At 41.5% G+C, this 25128-nt stretch overlaps 1 protein-coding gene across 1 annotated transcript in view; it reads right to left on the bottom strand.

Moving 5' to 3' along the window:
• Window positions 1–17340, bottom strand: part of LOC139376482 (dual specificity calcium/calmodulin-dependent 3',5'-cyclic nucleotide phosphodiesterase 1C-like) — a 98743-nt gene extending 81403 nt beyond the window's left edge. The window contains exons 1-2 of the mRNA XM_071119117.1: window positions 17295–17340; window positions 7093–7255 (exon numbers count right to left, since the gene is read on the bottom strand). Coding sequence (XP_070975218.1) covers window positions 7093–7235 — 143 coding nt within the window. The 5' untranslated portion in view covers window positions 7236–7255; window positions 17295–17340. The remainder of the gene's footprint in view (window positions 1–7092; window positions 7256–17294) is intronic.
• Window positions 17341–25128: the final 7788 nt, after the last annotated feature.

Below are 25128 nucleotides of genomic sequence, written 5' to 3'. Positions count from 1 at the left end.
GGAGGGCTGGGGGGATAGGGGGCTGGGAGGGATAGGGGGCTGGGAGGGCTGGGGGGGGGGGTAGAGGGCTGGGAGGGCTGGGGGGATAGGGGGCTAGAGGGAATAGGGGGCTGGGAGGGATAGGGGGCTGGGAGGGCTGGGGGGATAGGGGGCACAGAGACTGACATTCTATGAACAATGACTCAAACAGATCCACTGATAAACACTAGTTGTGTTTGAGCCAATCAAAATCAATCCACTGATAAATACTAGTTGCTATGGACATCGTAAAACAGCAAGGGGAAGGGGTTCTGTAAGTCAAAATACAGCCCTGTAGCATATTAATGTGTGTGTTTCTATGTGTGTGTTTCTGTGGGTGTTTCTATGTGTGTGTTATTATGTGTGTGTATCTGTGGGTGTTTCTGTGTATGTGGGTTTGTGTGTGTGCGTGTTGAGAAGAGTCAGACAGACGAGAGGTTGTCCTGACATCCAGACTGAAGAGCACCTCTAAACAGACATTTTAAAGCTGCATCACTCAATAACTTTCAGTTAACATGGTCCTCTAGATTACCAATACCGATTATTGGAAGACCAAAAAAAAGCCGATACCAATTAATCGGACGATTTTTTAAAATGTATTTGTAATAATGACAATTACAACAATACTGAATGAACACTTATTTTAACTTAATATAATACATCAATAAAATCAATTTAGCCTCAAATAAATAATGAAACATGTTCAATTTGGTTTAAATAAGACAAAAACAAAGTGCTGGAGAAGAAATTAAAAGTGCAATATGTGCCATGTAAGAAAGCTAACGTTTAAGTTCCTTTCTTTAGAACATGAGAACATATGAAAGCTGGTGGTTCCTTTTAATTAACATGAGTCTTCGATAATCCCAGGTAAGAAGTTTTAGGTTGTAGTTATTATAGAAATTATAGGACTATTTCTCTCTATACCATTTGTATCTCATTAACCTTTGACTATTGGATGTTCTTATAGGCACTTTAGTATTGCCAGTGTAACAGTATAGCTTCCGTCCCTCGCTCCTCCCTGGGCTCGAACCAGGAACACAACGACAACAGCCACACTCGAAGCAGCGTTACACATGCAGAGCAAGGGGAACATCCAAGTCTCAGAACGAGTAACGTTTGAAACGCTATTAGCGCGCACCCCGCTAACTAGCTAGCCATTTCACATGGGTTACACCAGCCTCATCTCAGGAGTTGATAGGCTTCAAGTCATAAACAGAGCTGCTGGCAAAACGCACTAAAGTGCTGTTTGAATGAATGTTTACGAGCCTGCTGCTGCTCAGTCAGACAGCTCTATCAAATCATAGACTTAGTTATAACATAATAACACACAGAAATACGAGCCTTAGGTCATTAATATGGTCGAATCCGGAAACTATCATCTCGAAAACAAGACGTTTATTCTTTCAGTGAAATACGGAACTGTTACATATTTTATCTAAGGGGTGGCATCCATTAGTCTAAATATTCCTGTTACATTGCACAACCTTCAATGTCATAATTACATAAATGACATAATTACAAATAATTCTGGCAAATTAGGCGGCCCAAACTGTTGCATATACACTGACTCTGCGTGCAATGAACGCAAGAGAAGTGACACAATTTCACCTGGTTAATATTGCCTGCTAACCTGGATTTATTCTAGCTAAATATGCAGGTTTAAAAATATATACTTCTGTGTATTGATTTTCAGAAAGGCATTGATGTTCATGGTTAGGTACACATTGGAGCAACGATACGCACCGCATCGATTATATGCAACACAGGACACGCTAGATAAACTAGTAATATCATCAACCATGTGTAGTTAACAAGTGATAATGATTGATTGATTGATTGTTTTTTATAAGATAAGTTTAATGCTAGCTAGCAACTTACCTTGGCTTACTGCATTCGCGTAACAGGCAGTCTCCTCGTAGAGTGCAATGAGAGGCAGGTGGTTAGAGCGTTGGACTAGTTAACTGTAAGGTTGCAAGATTGGATCCCCCGAGCTGACAAGGAGAAAATCTGTCGTTCTGCCCCTGAACGAGGCAGGTAACCCACCGTTCCTAGGCCGTCATTGAAAATAAGAATGTGTTCTTAACTGACTTGCCAAGTTAAATAAAGATTACATTTTAAAAAAAACTCAAAATCGGTGTCCAAAAATACCGATTTGCGATTGTTATGAAAACTTTAAACCGGCTCTAATTAATTGGCCATTCCAATTCATCGGTCGACCTCCACTCTAGATATGCAGAGATAAATGGATAGACTTATAACATTGAAAGGATTTTTCTGTAGAAGGCTTTACAATACATACTCTACACAAGGACAGATGGTACGTAGTTGTAGTTGTGGAGTGTCTAGAGACATGACAGATGGTAGTTGTAGTTTTGCAGTGTTATAGTGTCTAGAGACATGACAGATGGTAGTTGTAGTGTTATAGCATCTAGAGACATGACAGATGGTAGTTGTAGTTTTAGAGTGTTAAAGTGTCTTGAGACACGACAGATGGTAGTTGTAGTTTTGTAGTGTTATAGTGTCTAAAGACATGACAGATGGTAGTTGTAGTTGATATTCTAATGGCGTCAGACCGATGCCCTGCATCTGTCCTCGTGCTCCTAGACCATAGTGCTGCTTTTGATACCATCAACCACCACATTCATTTGGAGAGATTGGAAACCCGAAATTGGTCTACACGGACAAGTTCTGGCCTGGTTTAGATCTTATCTGTCGGAAAGATATCAGTTTGTCTCTGTGAATGGTTTGTCCTCTGACAAATCAACTGTAAATTTCATTGTTCCTCAAGGTCCCGTGTTAGGACCACTATTGTTTTCACTATATATTTTACCTCTTGGGGATGTCATTCGAAAACATAATGTTAACTTTCACTGCTATGTGAATGACACACAGCTGTACATTTCAATGAAACATGGTGAAGCCCCAAATTTGCCCTCTCTAGAAGCCTGTGTTTCAGACATAAGGACATGGATGGCTGCAAATGTTCTACTTTTAAACTCGGACAAAACAGAGATGCTTGTTCTAGGTCCCAAGAAACAAAGAGATCTTCTGTTGAATCTGACAATGAATCTTGATGTTTGTACAATCATCTCAAATAAAACTGTGAAGGACCTCGACGTTACTCTGGACCCTGATCTCTCTTTTGACGAACATATCAAGACTGTTTCAAGGACAGCTTTTTTCCATCTACATAACATTGCAAAAATCAGAAACTTTATGTCCAAAAATGATGCAGAAAAATTAATCCATGCTTTTGTTACTTCTAGGTTAGACTACTGCAATGCTGTACTTTCCGGCTACCCGGATAAAGCACTAAATAAACTTCAGTTAGTGCTAAATACGGCTGCTAGAATCCTGACTAGAACCAAAAAAATTGATCCAGTGCTACTCCAGTGCTAGCCCCCCTACACTGGCGTCCTGTTAACTTCTTGATTCTACTTGAGACGCATATGTCTCAAGTAGGCACCTGGAAATGCAAATGCGCTACGCTAAATGCTAAATGTACTCGTTAAAACTCAAACCTTGATCAAAATTCACAAGCAGGGTATTGAATTAAAGCTACACTCGTTGTGAACCTAGCCAACAAGTCAGATTTTTAAAATGCTTTTCGGCGAAAGCATGAGAAGGTATTATCTGATAGCATGCACCACCTCAAAATGACTGAATGCGACGTAAACAAAGACTCTGCTTATCCGACGCAGCACAAAACGCAGAAATAAAATATAAAACATTCATTACCTTTGACGAGCTTCTTTCTTGGCACTCCTATATGCCCCATAAACATCACTATTGGGTCTTTTTTTCGTTTAAATCGGTCCATATATACCCAAAATAGCTTTCTATGGAAGCTGTGTCATTCAGAAAAAAACATCGTTTTTAAACGCTGCGTCATTTTTTAAAATTAAAAAAGTTGACGATAAACTTTCACAAAACACTTCGAAATCCTTTTGTAATCCAACTTTAGGTATTAGTAAACGTTTATAATCTATCAAAATGATTACAGGGCGATGTATATTCAATAGCTCCTCGTCTGCAAATCAATGGCTGCCAATGTCCACATTTACAGCGTCCTGGTGGAGACTGGAAGAAACGGAAGCCAGATAGTTGGATTTTCCAACAAAAAATTCAATTGAAAATGACGACAATGGCGACATCGTGTGGAATTTGTATGAATTGCATGCAGGTCGATATTAAATTTTGTCCTCTTTTAACAACTCATGAAAGTGACTTATGGAAATTATTTTTAGCTTTCAGAGAGCAGTTTTTCTTGCGTTTTTCAATGAAACACACGATCTGTTATAGTCACAGCCGTGATTTAACCAGTTTTAGAAACTTCAGAGTGTTTTCTATCCACACATACTAATCATATGCATATACTATATTCCTGGCATGAGTAGCAGGACGCTGAAAAGTTGCGTGATTTTTAACAGAATGTTCGAAAAAGGAGGGGGTAGAAGTAAGATTAAGGCAAGGGCTGATTTCAAGGTTTTACTGCTAACCTACAAAGCATTACATGGGCTTGCTCCTACCTATCTTTCCGATTTGGTCCTGCCGTACATACCTACACGTATGCTACGGTCACAAGACGCAGGCCTCCAAATTGTCCCTAGAATTTCTAAGCAAACAGCTGGAGGCAGGGCTTTCTCTTATAGAGCTCCATTTTTATGGAATGGTCTGCCTACCCATGTGAGAGACGCACACTCGGTCTCAACCTTTAGGTCTTTACTGAAGACTCATCTCTTCAGTGGGTCATATGATTGAGTGTAGTCTGGCCCAGGAGTGTGAAGGTGAACGGAAAGGCTCTGGAGCAACGAACCGCCCTTGGTGTCCCTGCCTGGCCGGTTCCCCTCTCTCCACTGGGATTCTCTGCCTCTAACCCTATTACAGAGGCTGAGTCACTGGCTTACTGGTGCTCTTCCATGCCGTCCCTAGGAGGGGTGCGTCACTTGAGTGGGTTGAGTCACTGACGTGATCTTCCTGTCTGGGTTGGCGCCCCCCCTTGGGTTGTGCTGTGGCGGAGATCTTTGTGGGCTATACTTGGCCTTGTCTCAGGATGGTAAGTTGGTGGTTGAAGATATCCCTCTAGTGCTGTGTGGGCTGTGCTTTAGCAAAGTGGGTGGGGTTATATCCTGCCTGTTTGTCCCTGTCAGGGGGTATCATCGGATGGGGCCACAGTGTCTCCTGACCCCTCCTGTCTCAGCCTCCAGTATTTATGCTGCAGTAGTTTATGTGTCTGGGGGCTAGGGTCAGTCTGTTATATCTGGAGTACTTCTCCTGTCTTTTCCGGTGTCCTGTGTCAATTAAAGTATTTTCTCTCTAATTCTCTCTTTCTCTCTTTCTTTCTCTCTCTCGGAGGACCTGTGCCCTCGGACCATGCCTCAGGACTACTTGGCAGGATGACTCCTTGCTGTCCCCAGTCCACCTGGTCGTGCTGCTGCTCCAGTTTCAACTGTTCTGCCTGTGGCTATGGAACCCTGACCTGTTCACCGGACGTGCTACCTGTCCCAGACCTGCTGTTTTCAACTCTCTAGAGACATCAGGAGCGGTGAGATAATCTTAATGATTGGCTATGAAAAGCCAACTGACATTTACTCTTGAGGTGCTGTCCTGTTGCATCCTCGACAACTACTGTGATTATTATTATTTGACCAAGCTGGTGATTTATGAACATTTGAACAACTTGGCCATGTTCTGTTATAATCTCCACCCGGCACAGCCAGAAGAGGACTGGCCACCCCTCATAGCCTGGTTCCTCTCTAGGTTTCTTCCTAGGTTTTGGCCTTTCTAGGGAGTCTGTCCTAGCCGCCGTGCTTCTACACCTGCATTGCTTGCTGTTTGGGGTTTTAGGCTGGATTTCTGTACAGCACTTTGAGATATCAGCTGATGTAAGAAGGGCTATATAAATACATTTGATTTGATTTAGTTCTGTAGTGTCTAGAGACATGACAGATGGCAGTTGGAGTTTGAGTGTTGGAGTGACTAGAAGCAGATTTTTCTCCAATATGATGTTTCTTCTGTTAGCTAGACAGTGACAGGTGACCTCTGCAGCTCATTAATATAACTACTATTAGATCGACTCCACCTTCAGGATGGCATCAATCCAGGACCCGGGTTAAAACCTACAGGATGGCATCAATCCAGGACCCGGGTTAAAACCTACAGGATGGCATCAATCCAGGACCCGGGTTAAAACCTACAGGATGACATCAATCCAGGACCCGGGTTAAAACCTACAGGATGGCATCAATCCAGGACCCGGGTTAAAACCTACAGGATGACATCAATCCAGGACCCGGGTTAAAACCTACAGGATGGCATCAATCCAGGACCCGGTTTAAAACCTACAGGATGGCATCAATCCAGGACCCGGGTTAAAACCTACAGGATGGCATCAATCCAGGACCCGGGTTAAAACCTACAGGATGACATCATACCAGGAACCGGGTTAAAACCTACAGGATGACATCAATCCAGGACCCGGGTTAAAACCTACAGGATGGCATCATACCAGGAACCAGGTTAAAACCTACAGGATGACATCAATCCAGGAACCAGGTTAAAACCTACAGAATGGCATCATACCAGGAACCGGGTTAAAACCAACAGGATGGCATCAATCCAGGACCACCTAACACCAGACCTGACAGCAGTCTTCTCTGTAGTCTATATAACACCAGACCTGATAGCAGTCTTCTCTGTAGTCCATAGAGTCTATATAGCACCAGACCTGACAGCAGTCTTCTCTGTAGTCTATATAGTCCATATAACACCAGACCTGACAGCAGTCTTCTCTGTAGTCTATATAGTCCATATAACACCAGACCTGACAGCAGTCTTCTCTATAGTCTATATAGTCCATATAACACCAGACCTGACAGCAGTCTTCTCTGTAGTTTATATAGTCCATATAACACCAGACCTGACAGCAGTCTTCTCTATAGTCTATATAGTCCATATAACACCAGACCTGACAGCAGTCTTCTCTGTAGTCTATATAGTCCATATAACACCAGACCTGACAGCAGTCTTCTCTGTAGTCTATATAACACCAGACCTGATGGCTGATAGGCTGACCTGATAGCAGTCTTCTCTGTGGCTTCTGGCCCGTTAGAAGCAGGAAGTTCATCAGCCAGGACCTCCTCGGGGCTACGAGGGTCAAATAGAACCTTCGTCTCTCCGTCTCTCACGCCAATCCCTGCTGCAGGGGCCGACCACATTGCACTCTGGGACTTGGAACCTGTGGGGTTTAGGTGACACTGTCAGATTCAACAATTTGGTACATGATCGGTAGGTAACCAAGATTTAGGTAAATCTGCGTTGATTTTTTTGTGCCTTTAGTCTTTTTTGTATCTCCAAAACACGTAACAGTTGGTGGAGTTGGTGCCTCTAAGGCAGGCGGATAGTAGAGGGCCTTTTTACCGATGAATGTGTTTGACTCATATGATTGTGTTTTGCTTTTTGTGTTTTGTGATTGCATTTCATGTATTGCGTAATTGATGTGTAACACTGAGTGTACAAAACATTATGAACACCTTTCTAATATTGAGTTGCACCCACTTTTGCCTTCAGAACAGTTAGTCAGGAATGGTCTAACCCTAACACTAACCCTAACCCTAACCCTAACCCTAACCCTAACCCTAACCCTTTTGCCTTCAGAACAGTTAGTCAGGAATGGTCTAACTCTAACACTAACCCTAACCCTAACCCTTTTGCCTTCAGAACAGTTAGTCAGGAATGGTCTAACCCTAACCCTAACCCATTTGCCTTCAGAACAGTTAGTCAGGAATGGTCTCAGGGTGTCAAAGAGTTCCACAAGGATGCTGGCCTATGTTGACTCCAATGCTTCCTACAGTTGTGTCAAGTTGGCCTGTAGTGGATCTCTACTCCAAATAGCTTGTTCCATCTATCAGGAACTGGGATTCAACACACCAGGCAATGTTTTTCCAATTCTCCTGTGTCCAGTGTTTTCGCTCCTTAGCCCACTGCAATCACAGTCTCTTGTTTTTTGCTGAAAGAAGTGGAACTATGTTAGGTTTTCAGGTGCCATACCCAATTTGTGTCAAGGTACACAACAAGTTGTGCATTCTTTTAAAAAATTGTGTCATTCCTGAACCTGTGACCAGAAACAAGCTACATATTGACAATGCCGGAATAAATGATCTAGTGATTCTGTTGAATCAAGTGTAGTTGTTTGTATCAGTTCATAAACCATGTGCCATGGAATCGGTACATCGGAAATCTCTTCCCATTTATTCTGCAACCTGTATGGAGCAGCTGGCAACATTTTTGTCCTCAAACTAAACTGGTATATTTTTCTAATTATATCAATACTTTCAGCCAATTTGTATCTTTAATAAATGGGAAGACAAACAAGTTCCCTACCTTTTCCCACTTCCACTTGCTTCCTCCATTTTTGTGGTAATGCTGCAATCAGTTGGTTGTAACTTTGATTGAGCAGACATTCCCATATATTTTCGAAAGCTGGATATGTGACATAACTCCACCGTTTCTATTTATAATATCATTAAGAAATATAATACAATAAAAATTAATGTTGTAATATTTGTTCTATCTTTTCTGGAGGATAAAATTGAAATTGTAACCAGCTTTATATGGCTTGTTTAACTTCTTTGGGACAGGGGGCAGTATTTTCACATCCGGATGAAAAGCATGTCCAAAGTAAACGGCCTGCTACTCAGACCCAGAGGCTAAGATATGCATATCAGTAGTATATTTGGATAGAACACACTCTGAAGTTTCTAAAACAGTTTGAATAATGTCTGTGAGTATAACAGAACTTATTTGGCAGGCAAAACTCAGAGAACAAACCGTTCAGATTATTTTTTTTGAGGTCACTCTCTTTTCAATGGGTTTTCATTGGGAATCCAGATTTCTAATCAACTTTCCTGTAGTTCCTATCACTTCCACTGGATGTCAACAGTCTTTAGAAATTGGTTGAGGTTTTTCCTTTGAGAAATGAAGAAGTAACACTGTTCAGAATGAGGCTAGAGTGAAGGGGACTCTTTGTTAGAGGCGCGTGACCTGAAAGCTAGCTCCACTTTGTTTTCCTCCTGTATTGAACACAGATCATCCCGTCTTCAATTGTATCGATTATTTACGTTAAAAAATACCTAAAGTTGTATTGCAAAAGTAGTTTGAAATGTTTGGACAAAGCTTACAGGTAACTTTAGAGATATTTTGTAGTCACGTTGCTCAAGTTGGAACCGGTGTTTTTCTGGATCAAACGCGCCAAATAAATTGACATTTTGGAGATATAATGACGGAATTAATCAAACAAAAGGACCATTTGTGATGTTTATGGGCCATTTTGGAGTGCCAACAAAAGAAGCTCGTCAAAGGTAAGGCATTCATTATATTTTTATAATTTTTACTGCGTTTTGTGTCGCGCCTGGAGGGTTGAGGGTTGAAATATGATGGTCTGTGTTTGTTTACTGGGGTGCTATCCTCACATAATAGCATCGTTTGCTTTCGCCATAAAGCATTTTTTAAAATCTGACACATTGGCTGGATTCACAACAAGTGTAGCTTTAATTTGGTATATTGAATGTGTGATTTCATCAAAGTAAAATTTTTATAGTAATTTATTTGAATTTGGTGCTCTGCATTTTCACTGGATGTTAACTGGATGCCAGTTGAGATGCCAGTTGAGATGTTACCGTCCCACATATCCCAGAGAGGTTAAGAAAGGCAGATACTTTAAACAATGTTTAATTTTCAGTCTGTGTAGTCTGTATAAAGGCAAAAAGGCACAAAAAAGTATGAGCCTTTCTTATTAATCAACTGGAGAACCAGTTCAGGTTGAAATATAACTTATGTATGAATTAAGCTTTTAGTGAGAGGTTAAATGCTTTAATATTTAATAATTTTAGCCCCCCAAACTCATATTCATTATAATAATAGGCATGTTTAATTTTGTCTGGCTTAGTGTTCCAAATAAAGTGAAATATTTTTTGCTATGATTTAACTTCTTGAGCATACTTGAGACGCAGACGTCTCAAGTATGCCCCTGGAAATGCAAATGCGCTACGCTAAATGCTAAATGTACTCGTTACAACTCAATCTTTGATCAAAATTCACAAGCAGGGTATTGAATTAAAGCTACACTCGTTGTGAACCTAGCCAGCAAGTCAGATTTTTAAAATGCTTTTCGGCGAAAGCATCAGAAGCTATTATCTGATAGCATGCACCCCCCAAAATGCCAGCACGACACGTAAACAACAGATTTTGCGGTAGCCGGCGCTACCCAAAACGCAGAAATAAAATATAAAACATTCATTACCTTTGACGAGCTTCTTTCTTGGCACTCCTATATGCCCCATAAACATCACTATTGGGTCTTTTTTTCGTTTAAATCGGTCCATATATACCCAAAATAGCTTTGTATGGAAGCTGTGTCATTCAGAAAAAATCATCGTTTTTAAACGCTGCGTAATTTTTTAAAATTAAAAAAGTCGACGATAAACTTTCACAAAACACTTCGAAATCCTTTTGTAATCCAACTTTAGGTATTAGTAAACGTTTATAATCTATCAAAATGATTACAGGGCGATGTCTTTTCAATAGGTCTTCACTTGCAAAACAATGGCTTCTAATATCTTCCTCAACTGCATCCGGGTGAAGACTGGGAAAATGGAGGTCAGATAGATGGATTTTCCAACAATTAATTCAATTGAAAATGAGGACAATGGCGCCATCGTGCGGAATTTGTATGAATTTCAGGCAAATTCTGTTCTCTTTTAACAACTGGTGGAAGTGACTTATGGAAATTATTTTTAGCTTTCAGAGAGCAGTTTTTCTTGCGTTTTTCAATGAAACACATGATCTGTTATAGTCACAGCCGTGATTTAACCAGTTTTATAAACTTCAGAGTGTTTTCTATCCACACATACTAATCATATGCATATACTATATTCCTGGCATGAGTAGCAGGACGCTGAAAAGTTGCGCGATTTTTAACAGAATTTTCGAAAAAGGAGGGGGTAGAAGTAAGAGGTTTTAAGAAACAAGTGGTCTGGAGTAGGTGGTGCCCTTAGTAAGTAAGTAAACTGTGATCGGACCAAAGAGTTCATCTATATGATTTTCTCATAAATAGACAAGTATTTACCTCTCCATGATTGTAGAATCCTATCTATTTAATCTATTTAATCCATCTAATCCTATCTATTTTTGCAAACCTTCTATTGAAATTGATTGTGGTAAGTTATTTTTTGAGATATGAATTCCAAGTATGTCGACTTCACCATCAACCAATTTTATTGGTAAACTATTGGATTGTCTTTTAATGATCCAATACGTAATATGGTACACTTGTCATGATTAGGTTTTAGTCCAGAGAGTCTAGAAAAGAGGTCAAGATCTTTAATGAGACTGTGCAGGGATCCAGATTGTGGACTTAAGATAAAACTTGAGTCATCGGCATACATTGATACTTTTGTTTTTCACCCCTTGATTTCTACGTGTCACATTCTGACCTTAGTTCCTTTGTGATGTCTTTGTTTTAGTATGGTCAGGGCGTGAGTTGGGTGGGCAGTCTATGTTCTTTTTTCTATGATTTGGTATTTCTGTGTTTGGCCTGGTATGGTTCTCAATCAGAGGTTTAAACAAATAACATGAACAAGCACCACGCTGCGCTTTGGTTCTCGCCTTCTTCCACCGACGTCCGTTACACCACGATGTTATTATTGGATCTGATTTTAATAGCTAGCATTTCAATGACCATAACAAATAGAGACAATGGACAGCCTTGTTTTATAGTTAAAACATGCTAATAATGGATCTTTGAGTACATAAAAATAGGTCTAGAGGAGATCTGCATGGAGGAATGGGCCAAAATACCAGCAACAGTGTGTGAAAACCTTGTAAAGACTTAAAGACTTGACCTCTGTCATTGCCAACAAAGGGTATATAACAAAGTATTGAGATTAACTTTTGTTATTGACCAAATACTTATTTTCCACCATAATTTGCAAATAAATTAATTAAAAAATTTGAAGTGTACCTATGATGAAAATTACAGGCCTCTCTCATCTTTTTAAGTGGGAGAACTTGCACAATTGGTGGCTGACTAAATACTTTTTTGCCCCATTGTATATTCTGGTAATCCGACCAATTGAACATATGCGGTGGTACTTAATGAATATGATGTCAGTTCGGTTGTCATCTGAGACATTCTCATCAATGATAGGATGACATAAACTCTACAGTGGAAAGTCTGCACATTGTAGTTATCGGATTCACATGGAATTGTTGTTCAATTTAAATGTTTGAATATAAAATTATTGGTGAAAAGATTAAATGTAATTTTAGCTTCCAAATGAGAGATTTGGGTTTTCATAAGGTTAGGGCTCTGCTCAATCAGTGGCCCGCCCCTGTGAAGAGACATGGGTTATACAACTTTTCAAACACACCCTTCTTGCTCCCCTTTATAAAGCCTTGACGAAAATGTAACTTCCTGTTCCGAGGATGTGAGGACAACGGTCCATACGTTAAAAGGACTAACATGTCAACTACAGAACTAAGCCAACCTCAGCGTGTTGCTTGGTTGCGAATGGTATGAACTTTGAACTCTTATTCACTACAGAAGTGATACCTCCTAGCCGTTGAGTTAGCAACAGCAGCTGCAAACGTGGGCTAGGAAAGAACAGCCAGAGTATGCCGTCTACCACACTACGACGTTACTACAACGTATCCAGTTTACCAGCAGAGAGATTCTTCAAAAGACAAAGGACTCTGTTGGGCAACACGGTCTTCCATCTACCACCAACCTACCGAAGCGCAGCACAGAGTAAATATTTATTGCATTTTCCTTTTCCAAATGGGCGGTAATTTAGAATGCATAAGATACTGTATTTACGATAGCACAGCTTCGCCCTTTGTTCCTCAGGCTTCCCGCTCTTTCACTCAAACCCAGCCCCTTTTCTTTTGTGTAACAAGCTGTCATATCTGTTCCGTCTGCTAGGGATGTTTTCCTTTATGATATAATTTGTGTTATTAGTTAGGTATTAACTAAATAAATAATTAAACCCAATTTTGTATTGCTGATTCAACTTGTTAGCCAGGGTTCGTGAAGAATTTACAACTTTCAGATAAGACTGAAATAAGGTGACGATTAATATTGACTGCTATTGATGTAAAATATTACTAGGTCTTTAAGAGTTTAATCGGAAGATAACAGCTCTATAAATATTATTTTGTGGTGCCCCGACGTTCTAGTTAATTACATTTACATGATTAGCTCAATCAGGTAATATTAATTACAGAGAATGGATTTTATAGAATTGTATGCCTTATCAATTAATCTGGCATAGCCAAAGACACGACAACAGGTTTAAAGGGTTAGGGATATCTTCAGCATTACAGGTTTAAAGGGTTAGGGATATCTTCACCATTACAGGTTTAAGAATGGTTTTCTTCAGCTAGTTTCACTCTGTGTGGCTAACCTTCAAACTATACATTGACACTGATACCATCTCCTAGACACACACACTTCAAACCATGCCACCTCAAACCAAACCACCTCAAACCAAACCACCTCAAACCAACTCACCTCAAACTAACCCACCTCAAACCAACCCACCTCAAACCAACTCACCTCAAACCAAACCAACTCAAACCAACCCACATCATACCAAACCACCTCAAACCATCCCACCTCAAACCAAACCACCTCAAACCAACTCACCTCCAACCAACTCACCTCAAACCAACTCACCTCAAACCAACTCACCTCAAACCAACTCACCTCAAACCAAACCACCTCAAACCACCCCACCTCAAACCAACTCACCTCAAACCAAACCATCTCAAACCAACCCACATCATACCAAACCACCTCAAACCACCCCACCTCAAACCAAACCACCTCAAACCATCTCACCTCAAACCAACTCACCTCAAACCAACTCACCTCAAACCAACTCACCTCAAACCAAACCATCTCAAACCAACCCACCTCAAACCAAACCACCTCAAACCAAACCACCTCAAACCAACTCACCTCAAACCAACTCACCTCAAACCAACTCACCTCAAACCAAACCCCCTCAAAACAACCCACATCATACCAAACCACATCAAACCAAACCAACTCAAACCAAACCACCTCAAACCAACTCACCTCAAACCACCCCACCTCAAACCAACTCACCTCAAACCAACTCACCTCAAACCAACTCACCTCAAACCAACCCACCTCAAACCAACCCACATCATACCAAACCACATCAAACCAAACCACCTCAACTGATACCCTGTTCTGTCCTTTCCCCTCCCAGACACAGAACCCTGTAGTGTCCTTTAAATGACTACATCTGGACTTCACACATAATAATAATATTCTGGACTGGAAATTAGGCTTCTGCTAGAGTAGAAGCCTGAACACCCAGCGTACGTCCAGGAGAAGGACTGGCCTGCTACAGTTGTAATACGGTTGTATCCTACATTGTGTGACTTTTAACTGTGTTGTTGTATACAACATTAGAGTCACTGTGTCATGGCTCTCCTCCTAATGGACATGTGATGTAGACTCACAGGAGGTTCTGTGAATATCCTCCCTCAGGTCAACGTTGTGAGTGGAGGTGAGACCCGGGGGGGTGGGGGGGTGGGGGGGGAGACTACAGGTGAGAGGTTCCCAGGAAGTTGAGAGGAAACTCACTTGGTTGTCTCATCGTCACGTAGTCATCGTTACAACACAACAGAGGGTATTTTAGGAGCCAACCAGGGACAACCCTCCCCCTCTCGGGGAGGGAGGTAGAGAGAGACAGAGGTATGTAGAAAGAGAAAGCAGGAGACTGAGGACAACCAACCAACTGTATGGAAATGTGATCTCTGAAACACTGTGTTTATTTCAAACCAGATACTGCCACATCAAACAGAGGCTTTGGTAGTTGTGTTTATTTCAGACCAGATACTGCCACATCAAACAGAGGCTTTGGTAGTTGGACAGACATGCACCATTGATATCCATCTTCAAAGGACTCTATCTGCCCATTCATGTTGTGGATGAATTCAATGAACATTATTCCACAGACAAGCAACAGTATACAGGGTCTCTATGTCTGTAGTATACAGGGAACAGTGCAGGGATGCATCTGGTTTTCAGGGGAAATGGAAAAGGAGCATGTGACTGGAATTACGCTTTTGGACGTTAACAAGGCAACACTCCACCCTCCACGTCTACTGGTTAAACAGTGCAGAAGAAAACCACCCACATCAGTTTTCTCTCTTCTCATCAGGGCCAGATTGAAAGGAAAACCATTAGGTCATCACTTATTAGCAGACCAATGGACATGAGAGATCTGTTAGACTGAGAGTCCAACAAGAGAGATCTGAGAGTCCAACAAGAGAGATCTGTCAGACTGAGAGTCCAACAAGAGAGATCTGAGAGTCCAACATGAGAGATCTGAGAGTCCAACATGAGAGATCTGTCAGACTGAGATCATGTTATATTATATCTGTATCTATCAAGCGCAAATAGTCGGCAGCTAGTTTAACTTTTTATCGTCTTTTTGAAGTGTGTCCTCGGTTTTAAATGCTCTCTGTGTCGTGTATTCATGGAAGCCAAAGGAAACCAGGCTTCCCCCCAAAAAATACAAAAATTACAAAAAACAAGTAAAATTATGTATCTGTCTTCTCTCTGTTTCATAATTTTCCTTCAATTCCCAAGAGAATGAACCTGTCTCTCCAGAGAAAGCATCATAAACCACGCCCCTCTGTCTGACTCTGTCATAAACCACGCCCCTCTGTCTGACTCTGTCATAAACCACGCCCCTCTGTCTCTGTATGTCATAAACCACGCCCCTCTGTCTGACTCTGTCATAAACCACGCCCCTATGTCTCTGTATGTCATAAACCACGCCCCTCTGTCTGACTCTGTCATAAACCACGCCCCTCTGTCTCTGTATGTCATAAACCACGCCCCTCTGTCTCTGTATGTCATAAACCACACCCCTCTGTCTGACTCTGTCATAAGCCACACCCCTCTGTCTGACTGTCATAAGCCACACACCTCTGTCTCTGTTTGTCATAAACCACGCCCCTCTGTCTCTATATGTCATTAACCACGCCCCTCTGTCTCTGTATATCATAAATTACCTGCCTAAAATGTTCGGTGCAGGTGTTGGTAACAGGTAACCTGTTTGCCTTACAGGGTAGCCTAGTGGTTAGAGCGGTAGACAAACCCCTGAGCTGACAAGGTACAAATCTGTCGTTCTGCCCCTGAACAGGCAGTTAACCCACTGTTCCTAGGCCGTCATTGAAAATACGATTTTTTTCTTAACTGACTTGCCTGGTTAAATGAAGGTAAAATAAAAACATTAAAATAAATAAAAACACCTGCGCAGAATGTTGTGCAACAGGTCATTCATATGTTATCCATACTGGCCAATGATTATACTGGTGATTCTGATCCAAACGTTAATTCATACATTGTGCCTCCGGCCTGAGAGGATGGAAGTTCAATATGTAGCTGGAGGTAGTATGCTAATGTTAACTAGCTGGCTAATTGTTTCCCATGAAAGAAAGTTAGGTTAGTGAGCAAGGATTTTAGCCAGGTAGCTTAGGACAACAAAACTGAAAGGTTGTACTGTATGACAGAGTCATAGACCGTTTAGACAACATGAAAGATGAGGATGGCATCGGTGTGTCTACAAGTAGGATGTGTCAACGTGTTTTCTATACTTATGCACACACACAGAAATCAGTACCATGGACAGCCACATAATTTTCACCTTAAGTTGATTGGACTAAATCGTTTTTGGTACATTTCAGTTGTCACTGTATCAGACGTTGATGTTGAAGTGTTGAAGTGTAAATGGTGCTGGAATAGTGGAGGCAGCTCCTGTTTTCTTTGTGACTTGCAGTAACTCTCCGTGGTGCTAAATAAATAATTGTTTTGTCCCCAAATGCCGGAAACATTATCTTGCTTGACCATACTGTAGGTCATGTAACTGGTTGTTATAAGAAAAATGATTTGTTGGCTTCACCAGACAGATTTCGCTCTCCGGTTTGGTGATGAAACAAATGTGTGGTTGAATTTATTCTGCCACTGTGTCTTCTTATTGTTTCGGCCTTAGGGCCTATATATCACGGTTACAAGGCATATGAATTAACAGGCTATAGAAGCAAACAACGAACTTATCACAACACACAGGTTGTAATATGTAGAAAACATGATGGCTTGTTTTCCCCAGTGATTTACCCCACGCACCGTTACTGGATGTAATTTAAAATCAAAGAAAGTTGAACTGAAAACTCACCGCTGAGCCCGTTACCAGAGGGCTCGAGAGCGCTCTGTGAAGTCCCCACTCTTCCGCCACCAGCATCTGGCGCGTTCAGCTCCTCTGACAGCGACTGTCTCGTGCTCTGCCGTCCGATCTGGTTCGAGGAGGAGACGTTGAGGCGCACGCTCCTCTTCCTCCCGTGGACAGACTTCGGGGCGGAGAGGCTCCGGTCAGTCTCGTGCTCGGGTTCTGAACCAACTTTGACCAATGCGTGTCTGGTCCGTCTGGTCAGGGCAGACGTCACAGAGCCCATGGCTTCAATGCTTATTTTTAGTGATCAGAGCAGCAGGTCTTTAGAAAGTTAAAGTGCAGTGAAGGACGCATAATATGGATATTAAAAAACATTCCCCGTGAAGTCTTCCAGTAGGTTTGCAGAGAAACAGCCTGGTTCCAGCTACTAAAACTCACTGGGGGGAGTAGGGTGAGGGAACTTCTTCATCGTTCAAATTATTAGTTGGTTCATCGGTTTTCCTCCTCTCCTTCCCCGCTGACTGTAGCAGCCCAGTTCATGCTGGGTGAAATTAGATTAAATATTTCCAGTCCAGGACAGCGGAGCAGAACAGTGTTTGGGTTCATCATCCTCCCACAAGCCTTTCCTCCTCTCATCCTCCTCTTCTCTCAGAGGCATCCTGTCTGTCGCCAGGGGATGGCGTCACATGGTGGAGAAAGTTGCTATGTCAAACACAAGGGAGTCTCGAGGGCAAAGACCTGCAAAAACAAGCTCAGTAATGAGTCTGGTGCTTGTCGGATGTATTAATACCGCAGGATATCAAGCGCTCCGGAACACCCGGGCTCCTGAGTGTCGCAGTGGTCTAAGGCACAGCATCTCAGTGCAAGAGGCGTCACTGCAGTCCCTGGTTCTAATCCATCTGCATCACACCCGGCAGTGATTGGGAGTCCCATAGGGCGGCACACAATTGGCCCAGCATTGTCCGGGGTTGTAAATAAGAATGAGTTCTTAACGGACCAGCCTAGTTAAATAAAGGTAAAATGATTGATGTATTTTCAGCTCTGCTGCAGTTTAGAGGGATTTATAATGGCCAGTAGGCATCGTTCTACAGCACCCATCCAATTGAAGGTGGCATGGGGAGGACTGCTCATTGTAATAGCTGGAATAGAAAGCTATCAAACACTAAACATTTTCAGCAGTTTTTTTAAATGTATATATTTATCATAGTTAATGTAATCCTAGAATGGACGTGAAAAGGTCAGCCATGTTGGTCAGGGAGATGGTCAACCGTGGTTTGCCAGTGTTGTCATAAGATATGCAGGCAAATTGGAGCATGGGAGGGGCGGAGTATGAGTTCAAATCAAATCAAAGTTTATTTGTCACCTGCGCCGAATACAACAGGTGTAGTAGACCTCACAGTGAAATGCTGAATACAACAGGTGTAGTAGACCTTACAGTGAAATGCTGAATACAACAAGTGTAGGTAGACCTCACAGTGAAATGCTGAATACAACAGGTGTAGGTAGACCTCACAGTGAAATGCTGAATACAACAGGTGTAGGTAGACCTCACAGTGAAATGCTGAATACAACCTTACAGTGAAATGCTTGCTTACAGGCTAACCAATAGTGCAAAAAATGTATTAGGTGAACAATAGGTAGGTAAAGAAATAAAACAACAGTAAAAAGACAGGCTATATACAGTAGAGAGGCTATATACAGTAGAGAGGCTATATACAGTAGAGAGGCTATATACAGTAGAGAGGCTATATACAGTAGAGAGGCTATATACAGTAGAGAGGCTATATACAGTAGCGATGCTATAAAAGTAGTGAGGCTACATACAGACACCGGTTAGTCAGGCTGATTGAGGTAGTATGAACATGTAGATATGGTTAAAGTGACTATGCATATACTGTACACGTAGGCACACAATGCAAATAATCTGGGTAGCCATTTGATTACCTGTTCAGGAGTCTTAAGGCTTGGGGGGTAAAAACTGTTGAGAAGCCTTTCTGTCCTAGACTTGGTACTCCGGTACCACTTGCCATGCGGTAGTAGAGAGAACAGTCTATGACAGGGATATGTGAAACGGTGCTCCGAGGGTACTCCGTTTGTACATATTTTTAAGCATGCACAGATGCAAGCTTCAACGGAAAGTATGCAAAGAAATGAAAAAAAAAGATTTAAAAATAAATAAACAAAATATACACTCCGACTTTAGAATTAAATGTTGCCTATGTTACCACATCGCATATGTTGTCTTACTACACTATTGTATCTTGATCAGTTAATAACTACATGCTCAGTTAATTTTGTCACGTTTACCTGCATACAGTTGAGCACCGGGGTGGCAGCATCATGTTGTGGGGGTGCTTTGCTGCAGGAGGGACTGGTGCACTTCACAAAATAGATGGCACCATGAGGACGGAAAATTGTGTGGATATATTGAAGCAGCATCTCAAGACATCAGTCAGGAAGTTAAAGCTTGGTTGAAAACGGGTCTTCCAAATGGACAACGACCCCAAGCATACTTCCAAAGTTGTAGCAAAATGGCTCAAGGACAACAAAGTTAAGGTATTGGAGTGGCCATCACAAAGCCCTGACCTCAAACCTATAGAAAATTTGTGTGCAGAACTGAAAAAGCGTGTGCAAGCAAGGAGGCCTACAAACCTGACTCAGTTACACCGGCTCTGTCAGGAGGAATGGGCCAAAATTCACCCAACTTATTGTGGGAAGCTTGTGGAAGGCTACCCGACACGTTTGACCCAAGTTAAACAATTTAAAGGCAATGCTACCAAATACTGATTGAGTGTATGTAAACTTCTGACCTATTGGGAATGTGATGAAAGAAATAAAAGCTGAAATAAATCACTCTCTCTACTATTATTCTGACATTTCACATTCTTAAAATAAAGTATTGATCCTAACTGACCTAAGACAGATACTTTTTACTACGATTAGATGTCAGGAATTGTGAAAAACTGAGTTTAAATGTAATTGGCTAAGGTGTATTTAAACTTCCGACTTCAACTGTACATATAGAAGAAAACATCACAACAAGAGAGACAACACAACACTACATAAAGAGAGAACTAAGACAACAACACAGCATGGTAGCATCACATGACAACACAACATGGTAGCAACACAACATGACAACAACATGGCAGCAACACAACATGGTACAAACATTATTGGGCACGAACAACAGCACAAAGGGCAAGAAGGTAGAGACAACAATACATCACACAAAGCATCCACAACCGTCAGTATCGGTGTCCATGATTGAGTCTTTGAATGAAGAGATTGAGATAAAACTGTCCAGTTTGAGTGTTTGTTGCAGCTCATTCCAGTCGCTAGCTGCAGAGAACTGAAAAGAGGAGCGACCCAGGGATGGATGTGTGTGCTTTGGGGACCTTTAACAGAATGTGACTGGCAGAACAGGTGTTGTATGTGGAGGATGAGGGCTGCAGTAGATATCTCAGATAGGGGGGAGTGAGGCCTAAGAGGGTTTTATAAATAAGCATCAACCAGTGGGTCTTGCGACGGGTATACAGAGATGACCAGTTTACAGAGGAGTATAGAGTGCAGTGATGTGTCCTATAAGGAGCATTGGTGGCAAATCTGATGGCTGAATGGTAAAGAACATCTAGCCACTCAAGAGCATCCTTACCTGCCAATCTATAAATGACGTCTACGTAATCTAGCATGGGTAGGATGGTCATCTGAATCAGGGTTAGTTTGGCATCTGGGGTGAAAGAGGAGCGATTACGATAGAGGAAACCAAGTCTATATTTAACTTTAGCCTGCAGCTTTGGTATGTGCTGAGAGAAGGACAGTGTTCCGTCTAGCCTCTTCATATGACGTGATTCATTGTGATTCGTGACGATGTGATTCGTGACGATGACAGCTTGTCTAGCTTGCTAGCTAAGATGTTGAAAGTATGATGGTCAGTCTAATCAAAGCTACGGTAGATATAACTTGATTTGACAGAGGAGCCAGCACGCCTTTGCTACCACTGGTGTGTTCTCCATTGTAGTTGGTCAGTAAATGTGAGCAGCTGAGACATGTGACACAGACATTTGTACTAGATTCTGACAGTTAAACATGTTTTACTGTGACTTACTGTTCTGTCGTGTCCTGCATGCCCACATTATGCCAATCGGTAATCAATTTTCTTCTCACTTTGTGTTTACACAGTAAGTGTCATGAAAACTCAGGAGGTCCTAAAATATGCCCCTGACCTCTGTGGTGAAAGACGCAAAGTATATGAACAAATTGCTCTTTTTTGAAGATGTCTCTAAGCTACAACTGCCACAAAGTGTCTTCAACTAGTACCATGGAAATGCTGTTAGCTAGCTGCCCCATCACACCACTCTGATTAATCATTAATACTGCCCCATCACACCACTCTGATTAATCATTATTACTGCCCCATCACACCACTCTGATTAATCATTAATACTGCCCCATCACACCACTCTGATTAATCATTATTACTGCCCCATCACACCACTCTGATTAATCATTAATACTGCCCCATCACACCACTCTGATTAATCATTAATACTGCCCCATCACACCACTCTGATTAATCATTAATACTGCCCCATCACACCACTCTGATTAATCATTATTACTGCCCCATCACACCACTCTGATTAATCATTAATACTGCCCCATCACACCACTCTGATTAATCATTAATACTGCCCCATCACACCACTCTGATTAATCATTATTACTGCCCCATCACACCACTCTGATTAATACAATACAACAATCTGCCTTAGTATCATCTCTGTCCCATGCATGGATGGTCTGGGGGTGAATTATGAGACAAATACTGTATGCAGATGTACAACACATTTAAATGTAGATTTGTTTTTGTTATTGCTTTATCTATTTTACATGTAAAAAATATATTGCAGATTGAAACTTTAATGGGTGACTATGGAAACCAATAGAAATGTAAGAAACAATGTATTCCATCTCCAGCTTTATCCTCTGGAATCCTTTAACAGCAGGTAATACGCTGTAGACATGTGGTCATTACCAAGATATGATGAGGTCTTAACTATGACCAGTAGGCTACATAATATAGTGGTCACAATTAGGACCAGCTGGTCAGACAGAGCTCACAATTAGGACCAGCTGGTCAGACAGAGCTCACAATTAGGACCAGCTGGTCAGACAGAGCTCACAATTAGGACCAGCTGGTAAGACAGAGCTCACAATTAGGACCAGCTGGTCAGACAGAGCTCACAATTAGGACCAGCTGGTCAGACAGAGCTCACAATTAGGACCAGCTGGTCAGACAGAGCTCACAATTAGGACCAGCTGGTCGTATGGTGGTCAGAAAAAGGCGTAATATTCTGGCCACTGAAAAGACGTCAAAATATGTTTTTTTTTCAACCAGTTTGCGACCAGAATAAGACCATCAAAAATACGTCGTCTTTTCAACCAGGTTTTGCTCATTGGGAAGTGCTGATATTGTATCACATAATAGCACAGACCTCTTTCTAAGAAAACTCAATCTGAGACATTCATGGTCTGTTTACATTATTTTTTATATTTATATAGACAGTTGGTATAAACCCTGTATAAACTGTATTTTTAATTATATGACAATATTTTAGGTTGACTATAATTCTATTAAAACATTTCTGATACCCTACTTTTATTAAGTAAAATAAGAAAATGCATCACCTATGCCTCTATTGCCATTAATTCCAATTAGTGGATTTGTTTTGGATTTCTCCCTGACCAAGATGGCTGCCATTTTCACCCCATTCTGGAACTTTTAGGGCTTATGACTTAGCCCCTTTAGTAATTTAGTAGGATCTTTATGAGTTATGCCTTGTTTAAGTACATCAATATCACATCATTAGAACAAGAGTTGTGTAAATTATCCAGCTGAGTGGGGCATCTGTGTCTCTCTGGGCAGCACCCTGTGTGTCGTTCTCAGCATCACCACCTGGTTGCAGTAATCAGCTACTGTTGGCTATCAGGCAGACAGTCACCACTGTTGGCAATAAGAAATACAGCAAAGCTCTACTGAGGTTTATTCTGTCTGGTTTAAAGGGGACACGCTTATAGTCATTCTTCTTGGAGGGTTTCTACAGCTGTGATGTTGCCTGGAGAACACTAGAAGTGAGTGAGAGGAGACCTGAGAGCTGTGTTCAACATGTAATTGTGCCCACCTCCCGTAGCAGTAAGGTGTAACCCTTCACCACTGACCCAGGACCAGTTTAACCCTTCACCACTCACCCAGGACCAGTTTATCCTGATCCAGGTATTTATCACACCAGTTTAGCCCTTCACCACTGACCCAGGACCAGTTTAACCCTTCACCACTGACCCAGGACCAGTTTAACCCTTCACCACTGACCCAGGACCAGTTTAACTCTTCACCACTACAATTTAACTGTATGACTACGTAATACCACCATATTTCCTATAAAGTGCACCCTACACTCTTAGAGAAAAGATGCTATCTAGAACCTTAAAGGGTTCTGTCTCCAATTGGGACAGCTGGAGAACCCTTTGGAACCCCTATTTCTAAGAGTGAATGGAACCTGATAAAAAAAGTAGTGTACTAATATAGGGAATAGGGTGCCATTCTGACCCTACTCGTAGTTAGGATGAGAATAATCTATAGGGGCTGATTCTGGACCTGTTAATATCTAGCTGACATGGCAACTTTCATCAGATAAGTGTTGTTATGGGAGACAGCAGGGGTAACCATCATGAGCTGAATGGCCCATTGTTGTTGTGTTTTTATCACATGCAACACACTTCTTAACTCTATTTCCTGTTTATCACATACAACACACTTCTTAACTCTATTTCCTGTTTATCACATACAACACACTTCTTAACTCTATTTCCTGTTTATCACATACAACACACTTCCTAACTCTATTTCCTGTTTATCACAAACAACACACTTCTTAACTCTATTTCCTGTTTATCACATACAACACACTTCTTAACTCTATTTCCTGTTTATCACAAACAACACACTTCTTAACTCTATTTCCTGTTTCAGTTCCTCTATTAAAATCACAATGTTAAAATAAGAAAATTAATTTAGAAGACCCAGTAGTTTGAGCCCAATAATAGTTACAACGTTGGTGTTATAATTCTGCTTTCATAGACTCCACTCTCTCATCACGGAAAGTGTAGAATTTCCATTCCCATTAGGGGGAACAAGTTGTTTAGGCGTAATCAGAATGAATTAGGTCAGTGCAACAGTAGAGGTACTGTAACAAGTTGAACCAAAATAAAACTGTTTAGGAGAAATCAGCATGAATTAGGTCAGCTCAACAGTAGAGGTACTGTACGTTTCAGAGTACTGCAAATGGTGGCCTTATGGCACAAAGGAAATTAAGAGGATTTAGTACATCAAATAACTTCCCTGAGACCGAGGATGTCTGTCTACCAGTTTTATTGTTAGGACCGGTCGTGAAGGACAGGCCGTGAAGGACAGGCCGTGAAGGACAGGCCGTGATGGACAGGCCGTGAAGGACAGGCCAGCTGGTTCATTCAGACAAATAATTATATTGTATCTGGTAACATTGGCAGGTTTTTACAGAGTTAACAAAATATTGCTGTGACGACAAATGTAATGTTTCTGTCTACTCTAGAGTCTCCATTCCCTCCTTCTCTTCTCTCCCTGTCCACCACCTAGAAGTAGTGCAAACATGTCCTAGAATAACAGTCTCAGCCCTAACGTCTAGCTCACAACAGGTGGAATATTCTAGCAGGCTCACACAGTAACAAGACACTTGAAGCAGGCTTGGTTGGGTGTTTACTGTGGGTAGGTGGTCCTGTCTGGTTGTGTTTGCTGTGGGTA

Source organism: Oncorhynchus clarkii, chromosome 20, assembly GCF_045791955.1.
Source record: "Oncorhynchus clarkii lewisi isolate Uvic-CL-2024 chromosome 20, UVic_Ocla_1.0, whole genome shotgun sequence".
NCBI classification, from domain to species: Eukaryota; Metazoa; Chordata; class Actinopteri; order Salmoniformes; family Salmonidae; genus Oncorhynchus; species Oncorhynchus clarkii.
The sequence above is the reverse complement of the archived record's forward strand: the minus strand, read 5'-3'. Positions and strand labels throughout refer to the sequence as shown.